Here is a 20,313-nt window from a genome sequence, read left to right on the forward strand (position 1 = left end):
ATTAGCGGACGCCATGTTGCGTTTGGAGGGCCCCTGATGTGCCTAAACAGTGGCAACCCCCCACAAGTGACACCATTTTGGAAACTAGACCCCTCAGGGAACTTATCTAGATGTGGGGTGAGCATCTTGAACCCCAAGGTGCTTCACAGAAGTTTATAACATTGAGCCATAAAAATAAAATTTTCACATATTTCCCACAAAAATGTTTTTCAGCCCCCAATTTTGCATTTTCAGAAGGGTAACAGGAGAAATTGCACTATGCAGTTTGTTGTGCAATTTCTCCTGAGTAAGCAGATACCCCATACGTGGGGGAAAACCACTGTTTGGGCGTACTGCAGGGTTCGGAAGGGAAGGAGCGCCATTTGACTTTTTGATTGTAAAATTTGCTTGAATAATTAGCGGATGCCATGTTGCATTTGGAGAGCCCCTGATGTGCCTAAACAGTGGAAACCCCCCACAAGTGACACCATTTTGGAAACTAGACCCCTCAGGGAACTTATCTAGATGTGTGGTGAGCACCCTGAACCCCCAAGTGCTTTACAGAAGTTTATGACATGGAGCTGTGAAAATAAAAAAATAAAGCTTTTTCCACAAAAATGTTTTAGCCCCATTTTTTTTATTTTCACAAGGGTAAGAGGAGAAAATGGACCCCAAAAACTTTTGTGCAATTTCTCCTGAGTACGCCAATACCCCATATGTGGCGAAAATACAGTGTTTGGGCTCATGACAGAGTTCAGAAGGGAAGGAGCACTGTGTGACTTTTTGAACGCAAAATTGGCTGGAATTGAGAGCGGACGCCATGTCGCGTTTGGAGAGCCCCTGATGTGCCTAAATAGTGGAAACCCCCCACAAGTGACCCCATTTTGGAAACTACACCCCTCAAGGATTTTATGAAGGGGTAGTGAACATTTAGAACACAGAGGTACGACACAGAATTTGATAACATTAGGTCATCATATTGAATAAGTTGTCATTAGTCTTGAGCACAAGTGCTCGCTAGTTGAGTTTGCATCGGGTACTCTGGTATGCATCATGTATCACGGGTGCTCGAGTCCCCGCCCGCATGTTTCACGGTTATTAGACACCCAAAAAAAACATGCGGGGAACGCTCGTGCATGGCAGGCAATCCCCGCGAGGTTTTCTTGGCCGCGAAGCATAGGGGGCGGAGACTCGAGCATGTCACTTGAGCACCCGCGATACTAAGTGCATACACAAGCACCCGATACAAACTGAAGTAGCGACACTTGCGCTCAACACTAGTCGCCATATCGTCATCTTTTTTTTTTTACTTTTGAAAAAACTCCCAACCCTAACCCCAACCCTACCCTAACCCCAACCCTAGCCCAACCCCAACCCTAGCCCAACCCCAACCCTAGCCCAACCCCAACCCTAGCCCAATCCTAACCCTAGCCCAATCCTAACCCTAGCCCAATCCTAACCCTAGCCCAATCCTAACCCTAGCCCAACCCTAACCCTAGCCCAACCCTAACCCTAGCCCAACCCTAACCCTAGCCCAACCCTAACCCTAGCCCAACCCTAACCCGAGAGTTTATTTTTTTACGCCGTTCCTCGTGCTGTATAAGTGATTAGACGACTTTATTCTTCGAGTCGGTGCGACTACAGCGATACCAGAATCATATGGGGTTTTTATGATTGACAGCTGTCACACACTAAAAAATGCATTTTTTTGCAAAATCTAGTTTTTGCATCGCCATATTTTGAGAGCTATATTTTTTCTAGATTTTGGCAGACAGTCATGTGACGGCTTGTTTTTCTGCGGGATGAGTTGACGCTTTTATTGGTGCCATTTTCAGGCATGTTACATTTTTTGATCGCTTTCTATTCCAATTTTTGGGAGGCAGAATAAACAAAAACCAACAATTCAGGAATTTTTTTATTTTTTTTAAATTTTATGCTGTTTCGCGTGTGGTAAAATTTATAAGGTAGCTTTATTCTTCGGGTCAGTACGTTTACAGCGGTACCACATTTATATCGTTTTCTATGTTTTGGCGCTTTTACACAATAAAAGCTATTTTATAGAAAAACACCAAGGTTACTTACTGGTAGCCGGTTTTTCCTGAGCCCATGACAGCACACCTTGAAAGAGGATCCGCCCCACCAAGGACAGGAAACCGTCTGAAATAAAAGGGCGGTACCTCTCCCTCGCTTCAGTTGTTTACAGAGCATTGAGAGGACCTCCCTAAACAGGTTAGGCACATAACCAACACCACAATATACATATACACACCACCACCCCAAACAGTGCACACCAGGGTGTGAGAAACATAGAAAAAATAAGGGGGGGAAACTACGGGTGCTGTCATGGGCTCAGGAAAAACCGGCTACCGGTAAGTAACCTTGGTGTTTTCCCCTCCCCCATGACAGCACACCTTGAGAGAATTTTGGAGAATTTATGAGCACCCTAGGGAGGGACCACCGCCTGAAGTACCCTTCTCCCAAAGGTGAGATCAGAAGAGGATAGATCCAACCGATAGTGCTTAAAGAAGGTGGATGGTGTAGACCAAGTAGCAGCCCTACATATCTGCTCGATCGAGACGTCTGCTCTCTCTGCCCAGGAGGTTGCAACGGCTCTGGTGGAATGAGCCCTCACATTGTCCGGGGCTGGAACCCCTGTGGACGTATAGGCTAAGCAAATGGCCTCCTTGAGCCACCTAGAGATGGTACCCTTGGACACCCCGTGACCTTTCCTACACCCTTGAAAGGCCAGGAACAGAGAACCGTCTTTCCTCCACAGACTAGTCATGTGAATGTACTGAAGCAGGGACCTCCTAACATCTAGGCTATGGAACCTGACTTCCCCTGGGTTCTTGGGATTGCTGCAGAACGAGGGTAGCACAATCTCCTGACTACGGTGAAATCTAGATACCACCTTGGGAAGGTATGCTGGATCTGGCCGCAAGGTGACCCTATCCTCAAAGATTTGTGTGTAAGGAGGATTAACCGAAAGGGCCTGCAGATCACCCACCCTACGGGCTGACGTTAAGGCCACTAGGAGGATGGTCTTAAGGGTGAGAATTTTTGGAGAAACCTTGTGTAGAGGTTCAAATGGTTCACTAGTAAGAGCGTTCAAGACTAAGTTCAGGTCCCAAGGAGGAACACCCAAGGATCTAACCGGTCCTGCTCTGGCACAGGACTTGATAAACCTCGAGATCCACCTATTCCCAGCCAGATTACAATTGTAGAGTGCTCCCAAAGCTGAAACTTGAACCTTAAGGGTCCCTGTAGCTAGACCCAGGTCCCACCCCTTTTGCAGAAATTCCAGGATCCCTCTGATCGGAGGTTTGCTCGATAGCGGGATATCTATAAACTCTAGGAATTTAGCCCAAACCCTGCTATAAATCTTAGTTGTAATTGGTTTTCTGCTCCCCAATAAAGTAGAAACTAAGCCTGGTGAAAACCCCTTGCTACTCAATAGCGACCTCTCAAATTCCATGCCGAAAGATGGAACCCCCTGGCCTGGGTATGGAATACTGGTCCCTGCATGAGAAGGTCCGGCCTCTCTGGTAGAATCCAGGGATCTGACACCGACATTAGCCGAAGCAAAGAGAACCAAGGCCTCTTGGGCCAAAAAGGGGCTATCAAAATCACCCTGGCGCCTTCCTCCCGGATCTTCCTCACCACTACTGGAATCATCACTAATGGCGGAAAGGCATAGGCCTTCCTGAACCCCCAAGGAATCTGGAGGGCATCTACGGCATGGGGATTTTCTGCCGGATTTAGGGAGCAAAATCTCTGCACCTTTCTGTTTGCCCTTGTGGCGAACAGGTCTATGTCTGGCTGCCCCCATAACTGGACAATCTGATGGAAGACCTCCGGGTTCAACCCCCACTCCCCCTGTCTTAGAGTATGGCGGCTTAGAAAATCTGCTTTCACGTTTTCCATCTCCTTTATGTGAAGGGCGCTGAGGGATAGGAGGTTTCGCTCTGCTAGACCAAGGATCCTGTCTGCCACCACCATCAGAGGGCGTGACCTTGTCCCTCCTTGGTGATTCACATAGGCTACTGCTGTCCGGTTGTCGGACCTAACCTGGACATGGTGATTTTGGATGTGAGGGAGGAAGCCCCTGAGGGATCTTTCTACGGCCCAAAGCTCCTTTAAGTTTGAGGATGCTCCCCCCTCGTGGTAAGCCCAGTGACCCTGTATTGCGAGTTCTGCAAGATGACCCCCATCCGGAACTGCTTGCGTCGGTCGTAATTACCCGATCTACTGGTCTGGACCATTGAACGCCTGCGGTTAGATTTCCCCTGGCTGTCCACCACGAAAGGGAATCTACTACTTGTGGGGAGAGAGAGAGCCTGCCTTCTAAATGCCCGTTGCAGGACCTCTGTGCTGACAGGACCTCCCACTGAAGCCGCCTCATATGCCCCTGGGCCCACATTACTGCTGGGAGACAGGCCGTCATAGAACCCAGGAGGGACATTGCCTCTCTCAGAGACATCTCTGGAGCTTGAATGGCCTTCGAGACTAATGCAATCAACCTGCAGATTTTGTCCTCTGGGAGGAAGCAGGTTTGGCGACGAGAGTCTAGGATTAGACCCAGAAAGGTCTGAGTCCTGGAGGGGGTTAGTCTTGATTTTTGGAAATTTACTAACCACCCCAGCTGATGCAACACTTCCGTGACCACTAGGAGCTGACTGGAGCAGTGGGCTTCTGTTTTCCCTATTATCAAGAAGTCGTCTAAATATGGCACGATCACTACATTCTTGATCCGTAGGAAGGCTGTCACTTCTGCTATTAGTTTCATAAATATTCTCGGGGCAATGGAGAGGCCAAAGGGTAGGGCAGCAAACTGAAAATGCCTCAGCTTCCCCTGAATAAACAGGGCTACTCTCAGATACTTCTGATACTCCGGATGGATTGGGACGTGATAATATGCGTCCTTCAAGTCTATTACAGCCATAAAGCAGTTGCGATGTAAGAGCTTCACTGCCGAGCTTACTGACTCCATCTTGAAAGTCTGGTTTTCTACTACTTGGTTCAGACTCCTGAGGTTGATGATGGTCCTTAAGGACCCGTTTGTTTTTTTTTATCATGAATAGTGGGGAATAGAACCCCCTCCCTCTCTGTGTTGCTGGTACTTCGAGAAGGACCTGCTTTCCTACTAACTCTAACACTTCTGTTTCCAGGGCTAATTGTTCTTCCTGGACCTTTCGTAGGGGGGTAACCACAAAGGTCCGCCAGGGGGTCTGGCTGAACCGGATCTTCAGGCCCCCACTGATAATTTTCAGAATCCAGGGGTTTGCTGTTATCGCATCCCAAGCTGGAAGAAAGTGGGAAAGCCTTCCACCCACTTCCAGCCTGGCGTCATTGGGAGGATCCCTTCGAACTCGAGGATGGTCCTCCAAACATGTAGCCCGATTCTTTTTTGGACTTGGCTTCCCATTTGTTTTTGTCTCCCGGAGGACGACCCCGGTTAAATTTTCTCCTCCGAAAACTAAATCTTCTTGGTTCCCCCGAAAATCCCGGGAACCCTTTGGTTTTATCGCCTGCTTTTTCCAACAGGTCTTCTAACTTTTGGCCAAACAGGAGTCTACCATCACATGGGAGGGAGCACAGTTTCTGTTTCGAAGGTAGGTCGCCTGGGCAACCTTTGAGCCACAAGGCCCGCCTGGCTGCGTTGGATAGTCCCGCTGCCCTAGCTGACAGTCTGACCGAGTCAGCTGAAGAGTCGGCCAGGAAGGCCGATGCTGTTTGTATTAGAGGTAGCTCTGCAAGTATTGCCTGTCTGGAGACCTTTTTATCTTTAAGCTGGTCTTCCAGCTGTTGGAGCCACACCATCAAGGACCTCGCCACACAGGTGCTAGCCACCGCTGGTTTTAGGCCACCTGCCGCCGCCTCCCACGTGTGGCGCAGGAAGGAGTCAGCTCTTTTATCCAGGGCATCTTTTAGGACGCCAGAGTCCTCCAAGGGCAGGGAAGATCTTTTCGATGACCTTGCCACAGTCCCGTCCACCTTGGGGATCTTATCCCAAGGTTCCGCATCCTTCTCTTCGAAGGGGTACCTTCTTTTGGAGAAGGAGGGTAAAGCCCCTGATCTCTCAGGTCTCCTCCACTCCCGGTCAATGAGGCCCTGAATCTTACTGTTAACCGGAAATGAGCGTCTCTTCTTCTCTCCCAAGCCCGCAAACATGATGTCCTCCCGGGATTTAGATGCTCTCTCTTCCTCCAGACCCATGGTTGATCTTACTGCCCTAACCAGTCTGTCTGTATTCTCAATGGGGAAGCAGGGTCTACCGCCCCCCGATGAGGAAGAGGACGATGAATCCCACTGCTCCTCGGACTGGGAGGAATCAGAGACGGGGGAAACCTCTCTACGGGGCCTTTTCTTCCCTCTAAGGAACCCTTTCAGGGACCCCTGAACTTCTGCATGTACTATGGACTTTAAATCTGCAGCAAAATCCCGGGAATTCTCAGCTATGGTTTTGGTCACACAGCCCTGGCAAAGTGGTTTCTGCCACTCTACTGAGAGAGAAGCTTGGCAAAGGGCACACATTCTATGCTTTTGCTTGGCACTACTCTTCTTAGGCTCCTAAACAAAGGAAGCACATAAGAGACTTCCCGTTATTAACCAGTGACATTCACGAAGCTCACTCACCCTCGGAGGTCACAAACGGGTACCGGATTCGGAGGCTGTCGCGGAACCGATGATTCCATTCTGGATGGTCCCGAGGCACTCGAAGCCTTACTCCTGCGGCTGCCACTACGATTACTCGAGCGGCTGTCTGTATACGATGCATCCCTCTGCTTTTTCTGTTGCTGAGGTGGGGGGTAAGCTGCTGCTGCTCATGGCTATCTGGATCAGCCATGTCTCAGAAGCGCACCACGCTTCCAGGATAGCTCCCCCCCCCTTAAATATAGGGCCATCCAGCCTCCTCCGGTCTGTGGGCCCTCCCCCTTCCTCAGGCCGGAGCTCCGTTGAAAAAAAAAAAACCGGCCTGGGACGCTCCGATGGGCGCCGCCATCTTGGATCGGCGCCGCCTCCTGACGTCACCCAGCGCGCCGCTCCCAGCATGCCCTGCGCTGTGACGTCAGGCGCGTCACACCCGGAAGCGTTCCACACTGCAGGGGGAGGACGGCGCCGCGGTCTCCGGGAGGACAGAGCCGGCCTCACCGCGTGCGCCCCGCTCGGCGCAGAGACCCCAGGGGAAGCTGCGGACGGCGCTTCTGGGATACTGAACCCGATGCATAGGCCAGTGCCCGCTCTTCCACACCGGGACAGCCCCAGGTAAGTCTTCTTTCTTCCAGACAGGTTCCCCATCAAGGACAGGAAACCAACTGAAGCGAGGGAGAGGTACCGCCCTTTTATTTCAGATGGTTTCCTGTCCTTGGTGGGGCGGATCCTCTCTCAAGGTGTGCTGTCATGGGGGAGGGGAAAAATTATTTTTTTGCATCGCTTTATTCTGAGAGCTATAACTTTTTTATTTTGCGGCCGATGGAGCAGTATGGCAGCTTGTTTTTTGCGGAACAAGATGACGTTTTCAGCGGTACCATTTTTATTTATATTCGTCTTTTTGATCATGTGTTATTCCATTTTTTGTTTGGCGGTATAATGATAAAGCATTGTTTTTTGCTTCGTTTTTTATTTTTATTTTATACCGTGTTCACTAAAGGGGTTAACTAGTGGGACAGTTTTATAGGTCAGGTCGTTCCGGACGCGGTGATACCAAATATGTGTACTTTTATTGTTTTGTTGTTTTTTTTTTCATAATAATATTTATTGATGGGTACATTATATTTTTATTTTTGGTGATTTTTTTTTTCCCACTTTCTGACACTTTTTTATTTTTATTCTTTGTCCCACCATGGGACTTTAACTTTTTTATTCTGATCGCCTGCATAGCACAGGAATGGAGCACCATACCTGTGCTATCTAGGCTGTCAGTGCTGCAGATGCAGAAGATATTTTGGTCATGCACTGCGCATGACCAAAATATCTTCCTGCTGTTTGGTGACCCGGATGTTGTCATGACGACATCGGGTCGTCATGGCAACATCCGGGAAGCCGCGGCAGACAGCGCTGGAGGCCGGCAGGAGAGGTGAGTATCGTGATCACCTCCCCTTGCCACCGCAATGCTGCGATTGACTTTGATCGCAGCATTGTGGGGGTTAATGTGGCGGGAGCGGTGCGGGACCGCTCCCAGCACATAGCACCAGATGTCAGCTGTGACAATAAGCTGACACCCGGCGGCGATCGCGCCTGCACAGCCTGTGTGCCCGCACGATCGCAAAGACGTATTAATACGCGTCAGGCTCTTAAAGTCCAGGGCACAGACGCGTATTAAAACGTCTTGGGCTTTAAAAAACGTCACGAGTGCTGTTGACTTCACGTCATTAGCTGCATTCTGTGTCCACTTTGGACAATCCCTTTTTTTTTTTTTTACATAAAAGGTTCAATGATAAGCTGAATGCATGGAGTCTTGTTGCTGGACTCATAGTTATGAGCTGTAATTCGTGAGGGAACCTAACAAGTGTTCAGCTCCATGGGGGGAAATTACAGGGTTTGTCCACTTTATTCTATCAATAGTGGGACATGATTTTGTGGTCCTTACCGGAGAAGGTGCTGTCCAGCGGGCACGTCATTAATATGTCGCCACCGGACAGGAGCAATGTAAACCGCCTCCTACCTGACTGCAACCCCGATTCCTCTTTTGATTAGTCGGCCTGGCGTGATGTCATCATTGAGGCGTGCTGCACGTGATGTCATCATTGAGGCGTGCTGCCATCATTGAGGCGTGCTGCACGTGATGTCATCATTGAGGCGTGCTGCCATCATTGAGGCGTGCTGCACGTGATGTCATCACTGAGGCGTGATATCATACCAGGTCGACTGCTGTGGACGCCGGCAGGTAGGAGACTGCTCTCCGGGCTCCTTTCTGGCAGTCGTAGATAACGGAAGTGGCCGCTGGACCAGGGGTCCTATGAATCAATTTGCACCATCTCTAGTACGTACTAATATTAGGTAATACAGTTTCATCAGTTTAGGCATCGCCTCCTTGTTAGTGCAGCCTTCATCACAGAATTTCTGTCATCAACATGGCCGCTGATGAAGGAGCCCGTCATGGGACCTGTCCATCAGTCTCCTCCAATTGAAAAACAAAGTGACTACTTAGAATGACTGTCTGTATAGTACCGACCTCTAGATTGTGAGCCAAGTATTTTCTGTCTGTATCCCACGGTGGCAAATCCTGCGAGAACATTTCATTCAGATGATCTATAAATCTAAAAATAATAATAATTAATGATGAACTGCAGAAACCCAAAACCAACTGTAGGATCCAGTGAGCAAGTTACTTCAGGCCAAATAATTCCCAACCTACCTGGAGTCCTCCAGAAATGCAGAGATGAAGTCTGTCTGACTGTGTTCTGGGTAGAAGAACAGCACCGGCCAATGAAGGCAGCCATTCTCATCTAAAATGACTTGTGCCCCAGTCACATTTTCAGAATTGGAGATGCCATTATGTAACGTTCCCGGTGCTCCCTCCTCTTCCTCTTCTTCCTTGCTGCTTTGTTCTAGTAATTTTATTCCTCGTTCCTATAGTAAAAGTTCAATAATCATGATAAATACTTGATCAGATAAGCTCATCCTCCCATCAAAGGTTTACTTATCTAGGACTATTTAGAGGGTTGTCCTATCCGAATAACCCTTATCCATGTTCCTGGCAATGAGACGATATTACCAGGAAAAGCTGCTAGTGCCTAGAGTGCAAATGTGGTATTACACGGTGCACATTCAAGGGAACTGGTGGCCGCGTGATACCCCAGTGCAGGACTGTGCAGCCGCTTTCCACTCCCCACTACAGCACTGAACTGGGCCATTCACATCAGAAAATTGCTGCTATGACTGGCTCTGCGCACTCATCCGGACTAATGCAGGAGCGGCCTGCCATTGTAGGCGCTAGTTTGATCAGTAAATTGGACCAGAGTAGTGCATGTTGCAATCTTTATTTTTCCCACGCAGATCAATGGTCCATGTGGAAAACTTGCTATGTGCACTGGCTATAATGGGCCTGCACAAGTACATATAATACGCTCATCTGATGGTAGTCATACTCCAAAACAATCCGGAGGTCAACCCATCCCAGAACCCTGTTTGATCCCATCCTTCTTTCCAGATGACCATATACTGCCAGTGTGAACGTGGCCTTAACTGATATATGTTTACTTTCACTGGTTGAACAGCTCAGAAAAACAAAATCATAAAATCCCTAGACTTGTCTAGGTGCTAACTAAACCCCAGCTAGTCAGACATGGCTGGGCTAGTTCCAGTCCCGTCACACAATCTGGTTAAGAGCAACCATTGATACTTGTAGTTAGAAGAACAAGACCTGTGCTCTGTTTTTTCTCCCTCTCAAGGCCGAGAAACTAAGATTATGGGCACAGACAGACGGCCATAGTTCTTGTGCGAGGATCGCATCGCAGTGCATGGACTGGCCCGGCACCTCTCCTGACCTGAGCGTCACAGCGTGATGTATTTCTATGCAGCGGTCACGCTCAGGTCGGGAGAGCCGACGGTCAGTCCGAGGATTGCGATGTGATCCTCGCACGAGAAATAAGTCCGTCTGTCTGCGTCCTAAGAACTTAGCCTGGTCATATGCACCTCATCAGGATCTGTAGCGCTAGGATTTAACCCGGTCCTACCTGTATTTCCACAGCTTATAGCAAAAATTTGGGCGACACATATACCCCTTCAATAACTTGTCCATGTAATATTCTACAATATACACGCACGTATGTATAAATTTAAATTCCCCCCTTCTTTTCCAAATTAAAAATGATGCAATTGAATAAACATATTTGGTGACAATCTATGAAAGTAAAAAAGTTAATTAACTGCACCCTGCAAAAAAAATGCAATAAACAGTAATCAAAATATTGTATGTACCCTAAATTATCAAGCACAACAATAAAAATCACAGCTCACTATTCAAAAAACAAGGCCTTATGTGGCTCCATAAATGGAAAATAAAATGGTTACAAAAATAGGCAACAAGCCAAAATGTATTCATATTTTTTTTTTTTTTTTTTTTTTTTAACAAACTTCTGAATTTTTTCCCTCGATACAAATTTGGAATAAACGTAATAGTAGTGACCTGAAGAATCATGGTGCCAGGGCATTTTTACTGCAAAATGAAAGCCGTAAAAACAGAACCCAAACAAATATGGTGGAATTGCGACTATTTCTCCCAATTCAACTCAACTTTTTCCTAATTTTCCAGCACATTATAAGGTAAAATGAATGGTGTCATTCACAACTACAACTTGTCCAGCATAAAAACAAGTCCTCATGGAAAATGATGGAAAAGGCAAAATAAAAAGTTATGGCTCTTGCAAAAATTAGGAGTTAAAAAGCTCAAAATCATGCAAAATGGCCCTGTCCTCAAGGAGTTAGTCAAGTTTTGGGAAATGGGACAGCGAGGGAGCTTTAGTTATTATTTACTTGCTATCCATCACTCATTTATTATTAGCTTTACATATCTAATGCTCTTGCCTTAATTGCACGGAGAAGAGAGTCGTTTTGTGCCTGCTTCTTCTTTTCTGCCTGTCTCAACTTCCTGGCATCTCGCTCTGCAGCCCTCTGTACATGGAGAAAGCATTTTATTTCGTATCATCCATACAAAACAAACAGAAGGTTGAAGAATTTGAATACAAATATGGAGTTGAAATAATCCCCCGTCCCTATCTGCAGTCTGCCCACAATCAGGATACATCACTGCACTGACATGCTTGTTATTAGAGCATACATAGTTGTCTGTTTTACTATATTCCCTGGGGTTGTCCAAGGCTTGGGGTTCAAGTCTGCAGTCATACTATGTGACTGTAGACCTGCGAGTCCTCACAGCTGTGAGGATTTTCCAGCAAAGGGAGTGAGTGTCATCTGACTGCAAATATGCAATTTGCATACTTCCGACCACATGCCGACTAGAAGTGTCCAGTCTTGCTCAATTCACTTGCCGAACACACGTCTAGTCGGCATGTGACCACATGTACACATACTTGCGGTAACGCGCCTGCCTTTTCAGCGCATCCAATTAGTAATATAAAGCAGAAAGAAAGTGCTAGGAAGGTCAATCATTGTCCAGCATCCAGTGGCCTAAACTTTAAAACCTGTAGCTTTTATTAAAAAGTGTCCATATAGTCAATCATATGGTAAAGGCAAACATTCCTAACGCATTTCAGGCACTGGATCATTGCAGCCTGAAATGCACAAGCAATGTGTGTTTTACTCATATGATGAATTATATCATAACTTTAAAGTGTAGCTAAACTTTTAAATCATATTGGTATGTGGTATCCCAGTACTGTTGATTGGATATAGTCTAGGTCCGGAGATCTCCACCGATTACTTGAACCAAGGGTCAGAAGTACTCAGCCTATGCATGAGCAGAATGGTGTACAGACCTACAGACTTTATATTGAGCCATACACCGCTGTGCTCGAGACCCCACTGAACACGAGAATGGGAATCACAGAGTCCCCTTTGTGAATGAAGTGTTAGAGAGGCCGACAAGCGCTTAACAATACTTCATTCACACAGGGAAATTTAAGACGTCCGTTCTTGAGATCAGTGGAGTTTCTGCAGCTGGACCCAGCAATCATTCATTTATCACCGATCTGGATAGGGAATTTATACTATTTATGGGACAACCCACTTAACATTTCCTGAATTCGATGACTATATATTATCACACTTGGTCTTATTTTTATATATATAACTGATAACTATGCACACATCAGTAGGAGCAGCTATTTATTTTTACTTACATGAAGTTTATCAGCTTTCGTCCTCGTTTCCAAAAGTTTCTTCTCCGTTGGACTGATCTGTAAGCCTTCATCGCACCACTTCAAAGCTTCCAAGTAATTCTTTATTTCCATATAGCACAGAGCACCTAAAACAGGACACATGGAGTATCCAGTATAACATTAATCAGATAAGGCACCAAAACACATGATTTTATTTTTATTCCATCAAAACAGAAGAAAGAAGGCACCAAATAGATGCTCCTATTTTTATTCCATCAAAACAGCCACAAAAAAAATATTCCTTTCTCTAAAACCAAAAATCCGAGCTGTCTCTGGCTGCGATGTCCCTAAATGTTGCAGGAGATCGGCCCCACTGTTCTATCATCAGTAAAACATGATGGAGTAAAAAATTATGACTGTTCTTCTATGGGGGGGGGGGGGTTCCAGAGAATAATAACTTTTCGAACTGCCAAAAACTAAGCAAAAATGAACAAAAAAAGTAATCCAAAAAAATAGGGATGATTAAGATGAGGTTTAGTTTGGACTAATTTCCAGAATACGTCCCACACATTACCTCTAATCACTGCCTTTAAATGATCTGACTTCTGTTTTCTTGCAGCAATCGCATCATTAAGGGAGGAGCGGTAGTTACCTGGAGAGAACAGAACAGTTAGTTTAGTTTATTGGGCACAAGTTAATCTAAATCTATGACAAAATTGCAATTTCCCTCCCAAAAAAAGAGAAAGAAAGAAATTGAGAAAAAGAAGATTACAATCCTTTTTTTTCTAACTTTATTACTGAAGGTTTTTTTTTGGGGGGGCGGGGGGGTAAAGTTATTGCATAGCCACTTTCTACAACTTTAGGATATAAGGAAATAAAAAAGGGATCAAAATATCTCCAGTAAAAACTACAGCTCAGCACATAAAAAACAAACCCTCAAATAACTTGATGGACAGAAAAATGGCGACATTCATTCTTTAAAATTTTTTATTTTTTTTTTCTTACAAACGTCAGAATTTTTAAAATGAGTAAAATATACAAAGTTTGACACTGCCGTAACCGTACTGACCTGGAGAATGATTTTTCCAGGTCACGTGTAACACATAATAAAGCCCTAAAAATGAGACCCAAAAAAAACAGCGGAGGAATTGCACTGTTTTTTTTTTCACCATTTCATCCCACTTGGAATTGTATCCCTGTTTTTCAGTACATTGAATGGTAAAATGAATGGTGTCACTTAAAACAACTCAAAAAAGCAGTTAGGTGAACAGAAAAAAAAAAAAGTATGGATGTTTGATGAAGAGGAAGTAAAATTAAAATGCAAAAATGAAAATTGGCTTGGTCCTTAAAAGGGGTTAAGAGAATTGTTCAGCACCTATCCAATTTGATTGATCGGACACGTGCGGATACCTGCCAGCAATCGCATGCAACTATCCTGCCCTCGCTCACACACCTAATGTCAGCATGGGTGGTAAAGAGAGGAGCTTCACAACCCCAATATCTGCATCTTTCTTATACAAAGTAGGTATATACCGTATTTTTCGGACTATAAGACGCACTTTTACCCTCAAAATTTTGGAGGAAAATGGGGGGTGCGTCTTATAGTCTGAATGCAGGCTTACAGGGGGGGTTGTGGCGGTGGTGGAGCAGGGTCCCTTCCTCAGGAATCTGGCGGCGGCAGAAGTGGGGCGATACTGTAGACCCTTTGTCAGCAGTGAGGCGGAGCAGAGTGCATTGCATGGAGCAGGGTTCCTTTCTCAGGAATCTGGCGGCGGCAGAAGTGGGGCGATACTGTAGACCCTTTGTCAGCACTGAGGCAGAGCAGAGTGCATTGCATGGAGCAGGGTTCCTTTCTCAGGAAGCCGGCGGCGGTAGAAGTGGGGCGATGCTGCAGGCCCGGTATCGGCGGTGAGCAGAGCGGAGTGCAACATTGCTTTTCCGGCTGTAATTTTCCTGAAGCCGTGGGCTGCGGTGGGTGCGCAGATTGGGATCTCAGCCCAGCCGAGATCTCAATCTGCGCACGCGCTGCCTCCGGTGGCCATGTCTTTGAAGCCCGCAGCTTCAGGAAAATGGTCCCCGGAGGCGACGCGTGCGCAGATTGAGATCACAGCCGAGATCTCAATCTGTGCATGTGCCGCCCATTTTCCGGTGGCCCACGGTTTCAGGAAAATGGCCGCTGGGAAATCAATGATGCACTCCGCTCTGCTCACTGCCGACACTGGGCCTGCAGAATCGCACCGCTGGGATACCGCCCTCCTCCCACCAGGGCCCGCAGCATTGCCCCACTTCTGCCGCCTGCTTCCTGAGAAAGGAACCCGGCCCCATGCAACACATTCTGCTCCGCCTCACTGCCAACACAGGGCCCGCAGTATCGCACTGCTGGGATACCCCCCTCCTCCCACCCAGGGCCCGCAGCATTGCCCCACTTCTGCCGCCTGCTTCCTGAGGAAGGGACCATGCTTCCTGTGACCCTGCTCCCCCGCCGCTGCCCTCCGGGTAAAATACCTTAAAATTCGGACTACAAGACGGACCCCCATCTTATTAAAATCGTTTTTTTTTCCCTATTTTCCACCCCAAAATTTGGGGTGAGTCTTATAGTCCAAAAAATAAGGTAATATGTTTTATGATCAGATCCTTTTTCATTGTGGTCATCATACACACTCACCTAGATAAAACTGAGCGGCAGCCCGGTTGGTGTACAGCACCGCGTTCAGCTCTGCATCCTTACAACTCTTCTTGATGCCCTCCGTGTAAGCGATGATGGCTTTCTGGTAATTCTTTTCTTTGAAGTAGTCATTTCCCTCTTCTTTATAGGACTTGGCTTGTTCTGCGCAAGCAGTGAGCGATTAGATTGAGTAACGTGACTGGTGCACTTCAGATTAAAGGATATCAGTCCTTATCTCATGACTTATAATCAAAGCTAAAGGGATTGTATGAGATCAGAAAAACATTGCTGCTTTTCTTCTAGAAACAGCGCTGCTCTTCTCCATCGACATGATCAGGCATTGCAGGTCTTAGCATTTCTTTAGGTGCAATACGAGAAACAGTCTACAGACATTAATGAGAGACTAGCCATGCTGTTCTAATAAACAACCATAAACTGCTTGCATTTTAATGTCTGATACGTAACTGATGTCCAATTAAAGGGGTTGTCCACGTCATCTCTATATTAGTAAATGTGTTGGGAACAAGATTTTGGGGCACTTAGTACTACACACAGTGGCTTGTGAAAGTATTGACCTCCTCCCCCCCTGGCATTTTTCATGTTTTGCTACCTCACCACCTGGAACTTCACAGTTTTTTTGAGGGTTTGCATCAGTTCATGTAAAGAACATGCCTACAACTGTGAACATTTGGTTTTCTTTTTATTGTGAAGCAAACAACAAACAGGACAAAATAACTGAAAACGTCAGTGTGCATAACTATTTACCCCCCAAAAGTCAGTACTTTGTAGAGCCTCCTTTTGTGGCAATTACAGCTGCGGGTCCCTTTGGATAAGTCTCTACGTTTTCCACATCTGGCCACGGGGATTTTTGTCCATTCCTCAAGGCAAAACTGCTCCAGCTCCTTCAAGTTAGATGGTTGTAGAGTGAACATAAAAATGGATATTTTGAGTCCATATTGAAATATACAGAATGCATTCAAACCAGCATTGGTCTGGTTATATATTCACAGATAGATAAGGCTCATCCTTTCAAAGCCTTACCTGATGTTTAGACACAGAATGTTCATAGTAAGAGTATCATGAGAACAGTTTACTCACATTGTCTGAAAGTTCATCTCTCAAATAGTCCTTTGTTTATTATTTGTTATTGTAAAACATGGAGATTTGTTTAACCTTTGTCTGCAGTTGTCTTATGTGATCACTAAGAGCTTTTGAATTGTGTCCGTTTATTGCCCACTTGCTAGTGTACATTCACAATATATAAGGCCAGATAAATGTTACTAAGACAGATTCCAAAGTTCTACCTGCACTGATGTGTAGTGTTGTATGTAATACCTGCATAAGTGGGTCGCCCATGCAGTGTTGTGATAATTCCAGGGTTTCTCTGTCTTGGTGGTGGCTTCTCTGATATTCCAGACGGATGATGTTTAAAAGTTCCTTGGTGATGACGTGAGTATATGTACTTAACCTTCGTATGTTAACATATACAAAAGTGTATGCAATATCATTCTATTCCTTTGTGTATTTTATCTTTAAATTAACTATTATAAATAAAATTGTGTTATATCGCAAGCGGTTGCCTTCTTTAAAGCCATATCTGAACCTTAGTGTTAAAAACTTGATAAAACAATGGTCTACTCCGGTGAACAGCAATATTCAAGTCTGACCACAGATTCTCAATTGGATTAAGGTTTGGGCTTTGACTAAGCCACTGCAAAACATTTACACGTTTCCCCTTAAACCACTCGATTGTTGCTTTAGCAGTATGCTTTGGGTCATTGTCTTATTGGAAGGTGAATCTCTCTCCCAGTCTCAAATCACTGACAGACTGAAACAGGTTTTGCTCAAGACTATCCCTGTGTTTCGCACCATCCATACTCCCCTCCACTTGGACCATATTCCCTGCGAAAAACCTCCCTATAGCATTTATGTTGCGACCACCATGTTTCACTGTGAGGATGGTGTTCTTGGGGTGTTGAGCTGTGTTGGTTTGGCACCAGACATAACATTTACCTTGGTGAACAAAAAGCTCAATTTTGGTCTCATCTGACCACAGCACCGTCCTCCATACATTTGGGGAGTCTCCCACATGTCTTCTGGCAAACTCAAAAGGAGCCTTACAATTTTTGTGTGGAAGTAAAGGCTTTTTTCTGCCCACTCTTCCATAAAGGCCACCTCTGTGGAGTGTACGGCTTATTGTGGTCATATGGAGAGATACTCCAGTCTCTGCTTGGGAACTCTGTAGCTCCTTCAGGGTTACCTTTGGTCTCTGTGCGACCTCTCTGATTAATGCCCTCCTTGCCCGGGCTGAATGTTTTGGTGGGCGGCCCTCTCTTGGAAGGTTTGTTGTGGTACCATGTTCTTTCCATTTGATGATGCTCCAAGGGATCATCAGAGACTGGGATATATTTTTATAACCCAACCCTGACTTGTACTTCTCAACAACTTCGTCCCTGACTTGTTTGGAGATCTCATTGGTCTTCATGGTGTTGTTTGGTTAGTGATACCTCCTCTTGCTTAATGGTGTTGTAACCTTTCAGAACAGGTAAAGTGTATATACTGACAGACATGTGACACTTAGATTGGACACAGGGGGATGTCCTTTCACCAATCATGTGACTTATGAAGATAATTTCTTGCACTAGAAATTTTTAGAGGCTTCTTCGCAAAAGGGGTGAATACATATGCACATGCCAATTTTTAATTATGTAATCCCATAAATGTAATTTATGCTTATATTTTTCTCACTTCACCAACTTAAACTATTAGTGCTGATGCATCACACACAAATCGGATGACAAAAATATTTAAACACAGGTTGTAATGTAACAAAATAGCTAAAAAGCCAAAGGGGGTGAAAACTTTCGCAAGCCACTGTAATAAAGATAAGTGAAAACATTTGCAGGAATAGGTGGCCGCTGAACAGGAGCCCTGCAAACCGCATCCTACCTTCTACAGCCGCCATGTCATAGTTGCACTGTGACAAATGAATGATGTTGTGGCAGACTGGCTAATCAAAAGAAGCACCGGTGATGTCAGCAGGTAAGAGGTGGCTAACAGGACTACTGAATACTAACCTGTCCGCTGGTCCAGGGTCCTGCAAGTCGATTTGCTCATTTGTAGTATATAAGTATTATAGGTTCTCCTCACATACCTTCCTCAGACTGCACAGGTCTTCTGTCCATAAAAAGGCTGCTGTTGAAGGAGCCTGTGACCAGACCTGTCCATCAACCTCCTCCAATTTAAAGAGACTGCACCCGGGAAAGCGTTTATTTTTTTATTGGACGAGGCTGATGGACAGGTCGGGTCACATGCTTCTCTGTCAGCAGTATGGAAAGCTGTGCAGTCTGTGAGAAAGGAACAGAACTTCTAATCCTTATATATTAGTAGGTGCCATAAAAATCATCCCTCCAAACACATGTTAAAAAAAAATAACAATTAGGCTAAATGCCCATGATGCAGAAATGCTGCAGATTTTTCCCGCATCTCCCTGGAAGGAAAAACGCAAGCGGGTTTTACATGCGTTTTTCCTGCCAGGTAAAAGCATTTGTCAAGCGTTTTTGCATGCATTTCTGCATGCGGGTTTATCAAGCGCTTTTCCAAGCAATTTGAGCATCACTTGCAAAAGTGCTTGACAACTTGGTCACACTATATAAATCGGCATGGATTTATATAGTGTGACCAAGTTAATAGTTAAAAAAAGAAGAAAAATGGTAAAAAACAAAGATTATACTTACCTTCTGATGGCCCCCGGTCTTTTCTCCGCTGCGTCCGGTCTCCCCGGTGTCTCGTGGTGGTGTGAAAGGACCTTTCATGACATCATTTAGTCATGTGACAAGTCACACGATAGCCGACGTCAGCGGTCGCGTGACCTGTCACGTGACTAAATGACATCAATGAAGGTCCTTTTAGACCATCGCGAGCCGTACAAGAGACCGGACGCACCACAGAGGAGACCGGGGGCCATCGAAAGGTAAGTATAATCTTTATTTTTTATTTTAAATTCTTTTTTTAACAGGTACTATGGTACCTGGGTCTGGAGGAGAGTGTCCTCTTCTCCAGACCCAGGTACCATCCGCACATTGAATCGGTTAATATCCGCATGTCCACATGTAGTCATGTGGATATTAAGTGATTCAATGCAAGTCAATGGCAATTACGCTGTGTGTCCGCAAAATTAATGGACATGCTGCGTATTTTTCCGCAATGATAATCCGCAGCGGAAATTTCCACAGCATGTGCACAGCACATGCGGATTATCATTGGGGACCATAGGGCACGTATTACCAAGCGTTTTTTAAGCGTTTTCGCTGCTGAAATTCCGCGGCAAAAACGCTTGAAAAACGCATAGTGGGCACGCAGCCTTAGACCACACCTTTACGTAGTTTGCCAGTCTGTGTTGTCAAAGTGAACCCGGCCTGTCAGTATCTAGATACTGGAAAATGATGAACTATTATATGGCTGGACCGGGATAGAAAGGAAAACTATCCTTATTCACCGACAGCAATGAGAGATCTTAAAAATAATAGAAAAATAAGACAGTGTAGTAAAAACTTGCACATAATTGCTTGCAAAATGATTACACTTAATGCACACAATACCTTCAGGGGAGCGATCACTGTCAAAGAGCATAGACTGGAGGCAGGCCAGATCCGGGGCTTTCTCTGGGTCAATTTCATCTGGAGCCTTCTTCATAAACATGGGAATCTTCTCAAACTCCTACAGTGGATGTAGAAAATGAAGGTTACATCGTGGGATATCATACAACATCTGCATTACTCTGCCAGTAAGTATTACAGCTCCTACCATGGTACCGTATGGACTCTGTAGGTAAACGTATGCAGTCCACCCGAGGTGAACGATGGAGAGCTCTGTAGCCCTATAGGT

General features: G+C 45.7%; 1 protein-coding gene across 1 annotated transcript in view; it reads right to left on the minus strand.

Moving 5' to 3' along the window:
- TTC4 (tetratricopeptide repeat domain 4) overlaps positions 1–20,313 on the minus strand; it is a 28,569-nt gene that overhangs the window by 4,900 nt on the left and 3,356 nt on the right. Inside the window, exons 3-9 of the mRNA XM_073643437.1 lie at positions 20,028–20,145; positions 15,427–15,588; positions 13,336–13,413; positions 12,783–12,907; positions 11,509–11,595; positions 9,338–9,552; positions 9,155–9,239 (exon numbers count right to left, since the gene is read on the minus strand). Coding sequence (XP_073499538.1) covers positions 9,155–9,239; positions 9,338–9,552; positions 11,509–11,595; positions 12,783–12,907; positions 13,336–13,413; positions 15,427–15,588; positions 20,028–20,145 — 870 coding nt within the window. The remainder of the gene's footprint in view (positions 1–9,154; positions 9,240–9,337; positions 9,553–11,508; positions 11,596–12,782; positions 12,908–13,335; positions 13,414–15,426; positions 15,589–20,027; positions 20,146–20,313) is intronic.

The sequence above is a fragment of the Phyllobates terribilis genome, unplaced genomic scaffold (genome assembly GCF_046119375.1).
Source record: "Phyllobates terribilis strain yellow unplaced genomic scaffold, ASM4611937v1 Scaffold_8__6_contigs__length_399053987, whole genome shotgun sequence".
Classification (NCBI taxonomy): domain Eukaryota; kingdom Metazoa; phylum Chordata; class Amphibia; order Anura; family Dendrobatidae; genus Phyllobates; species Phyllobates terribilis.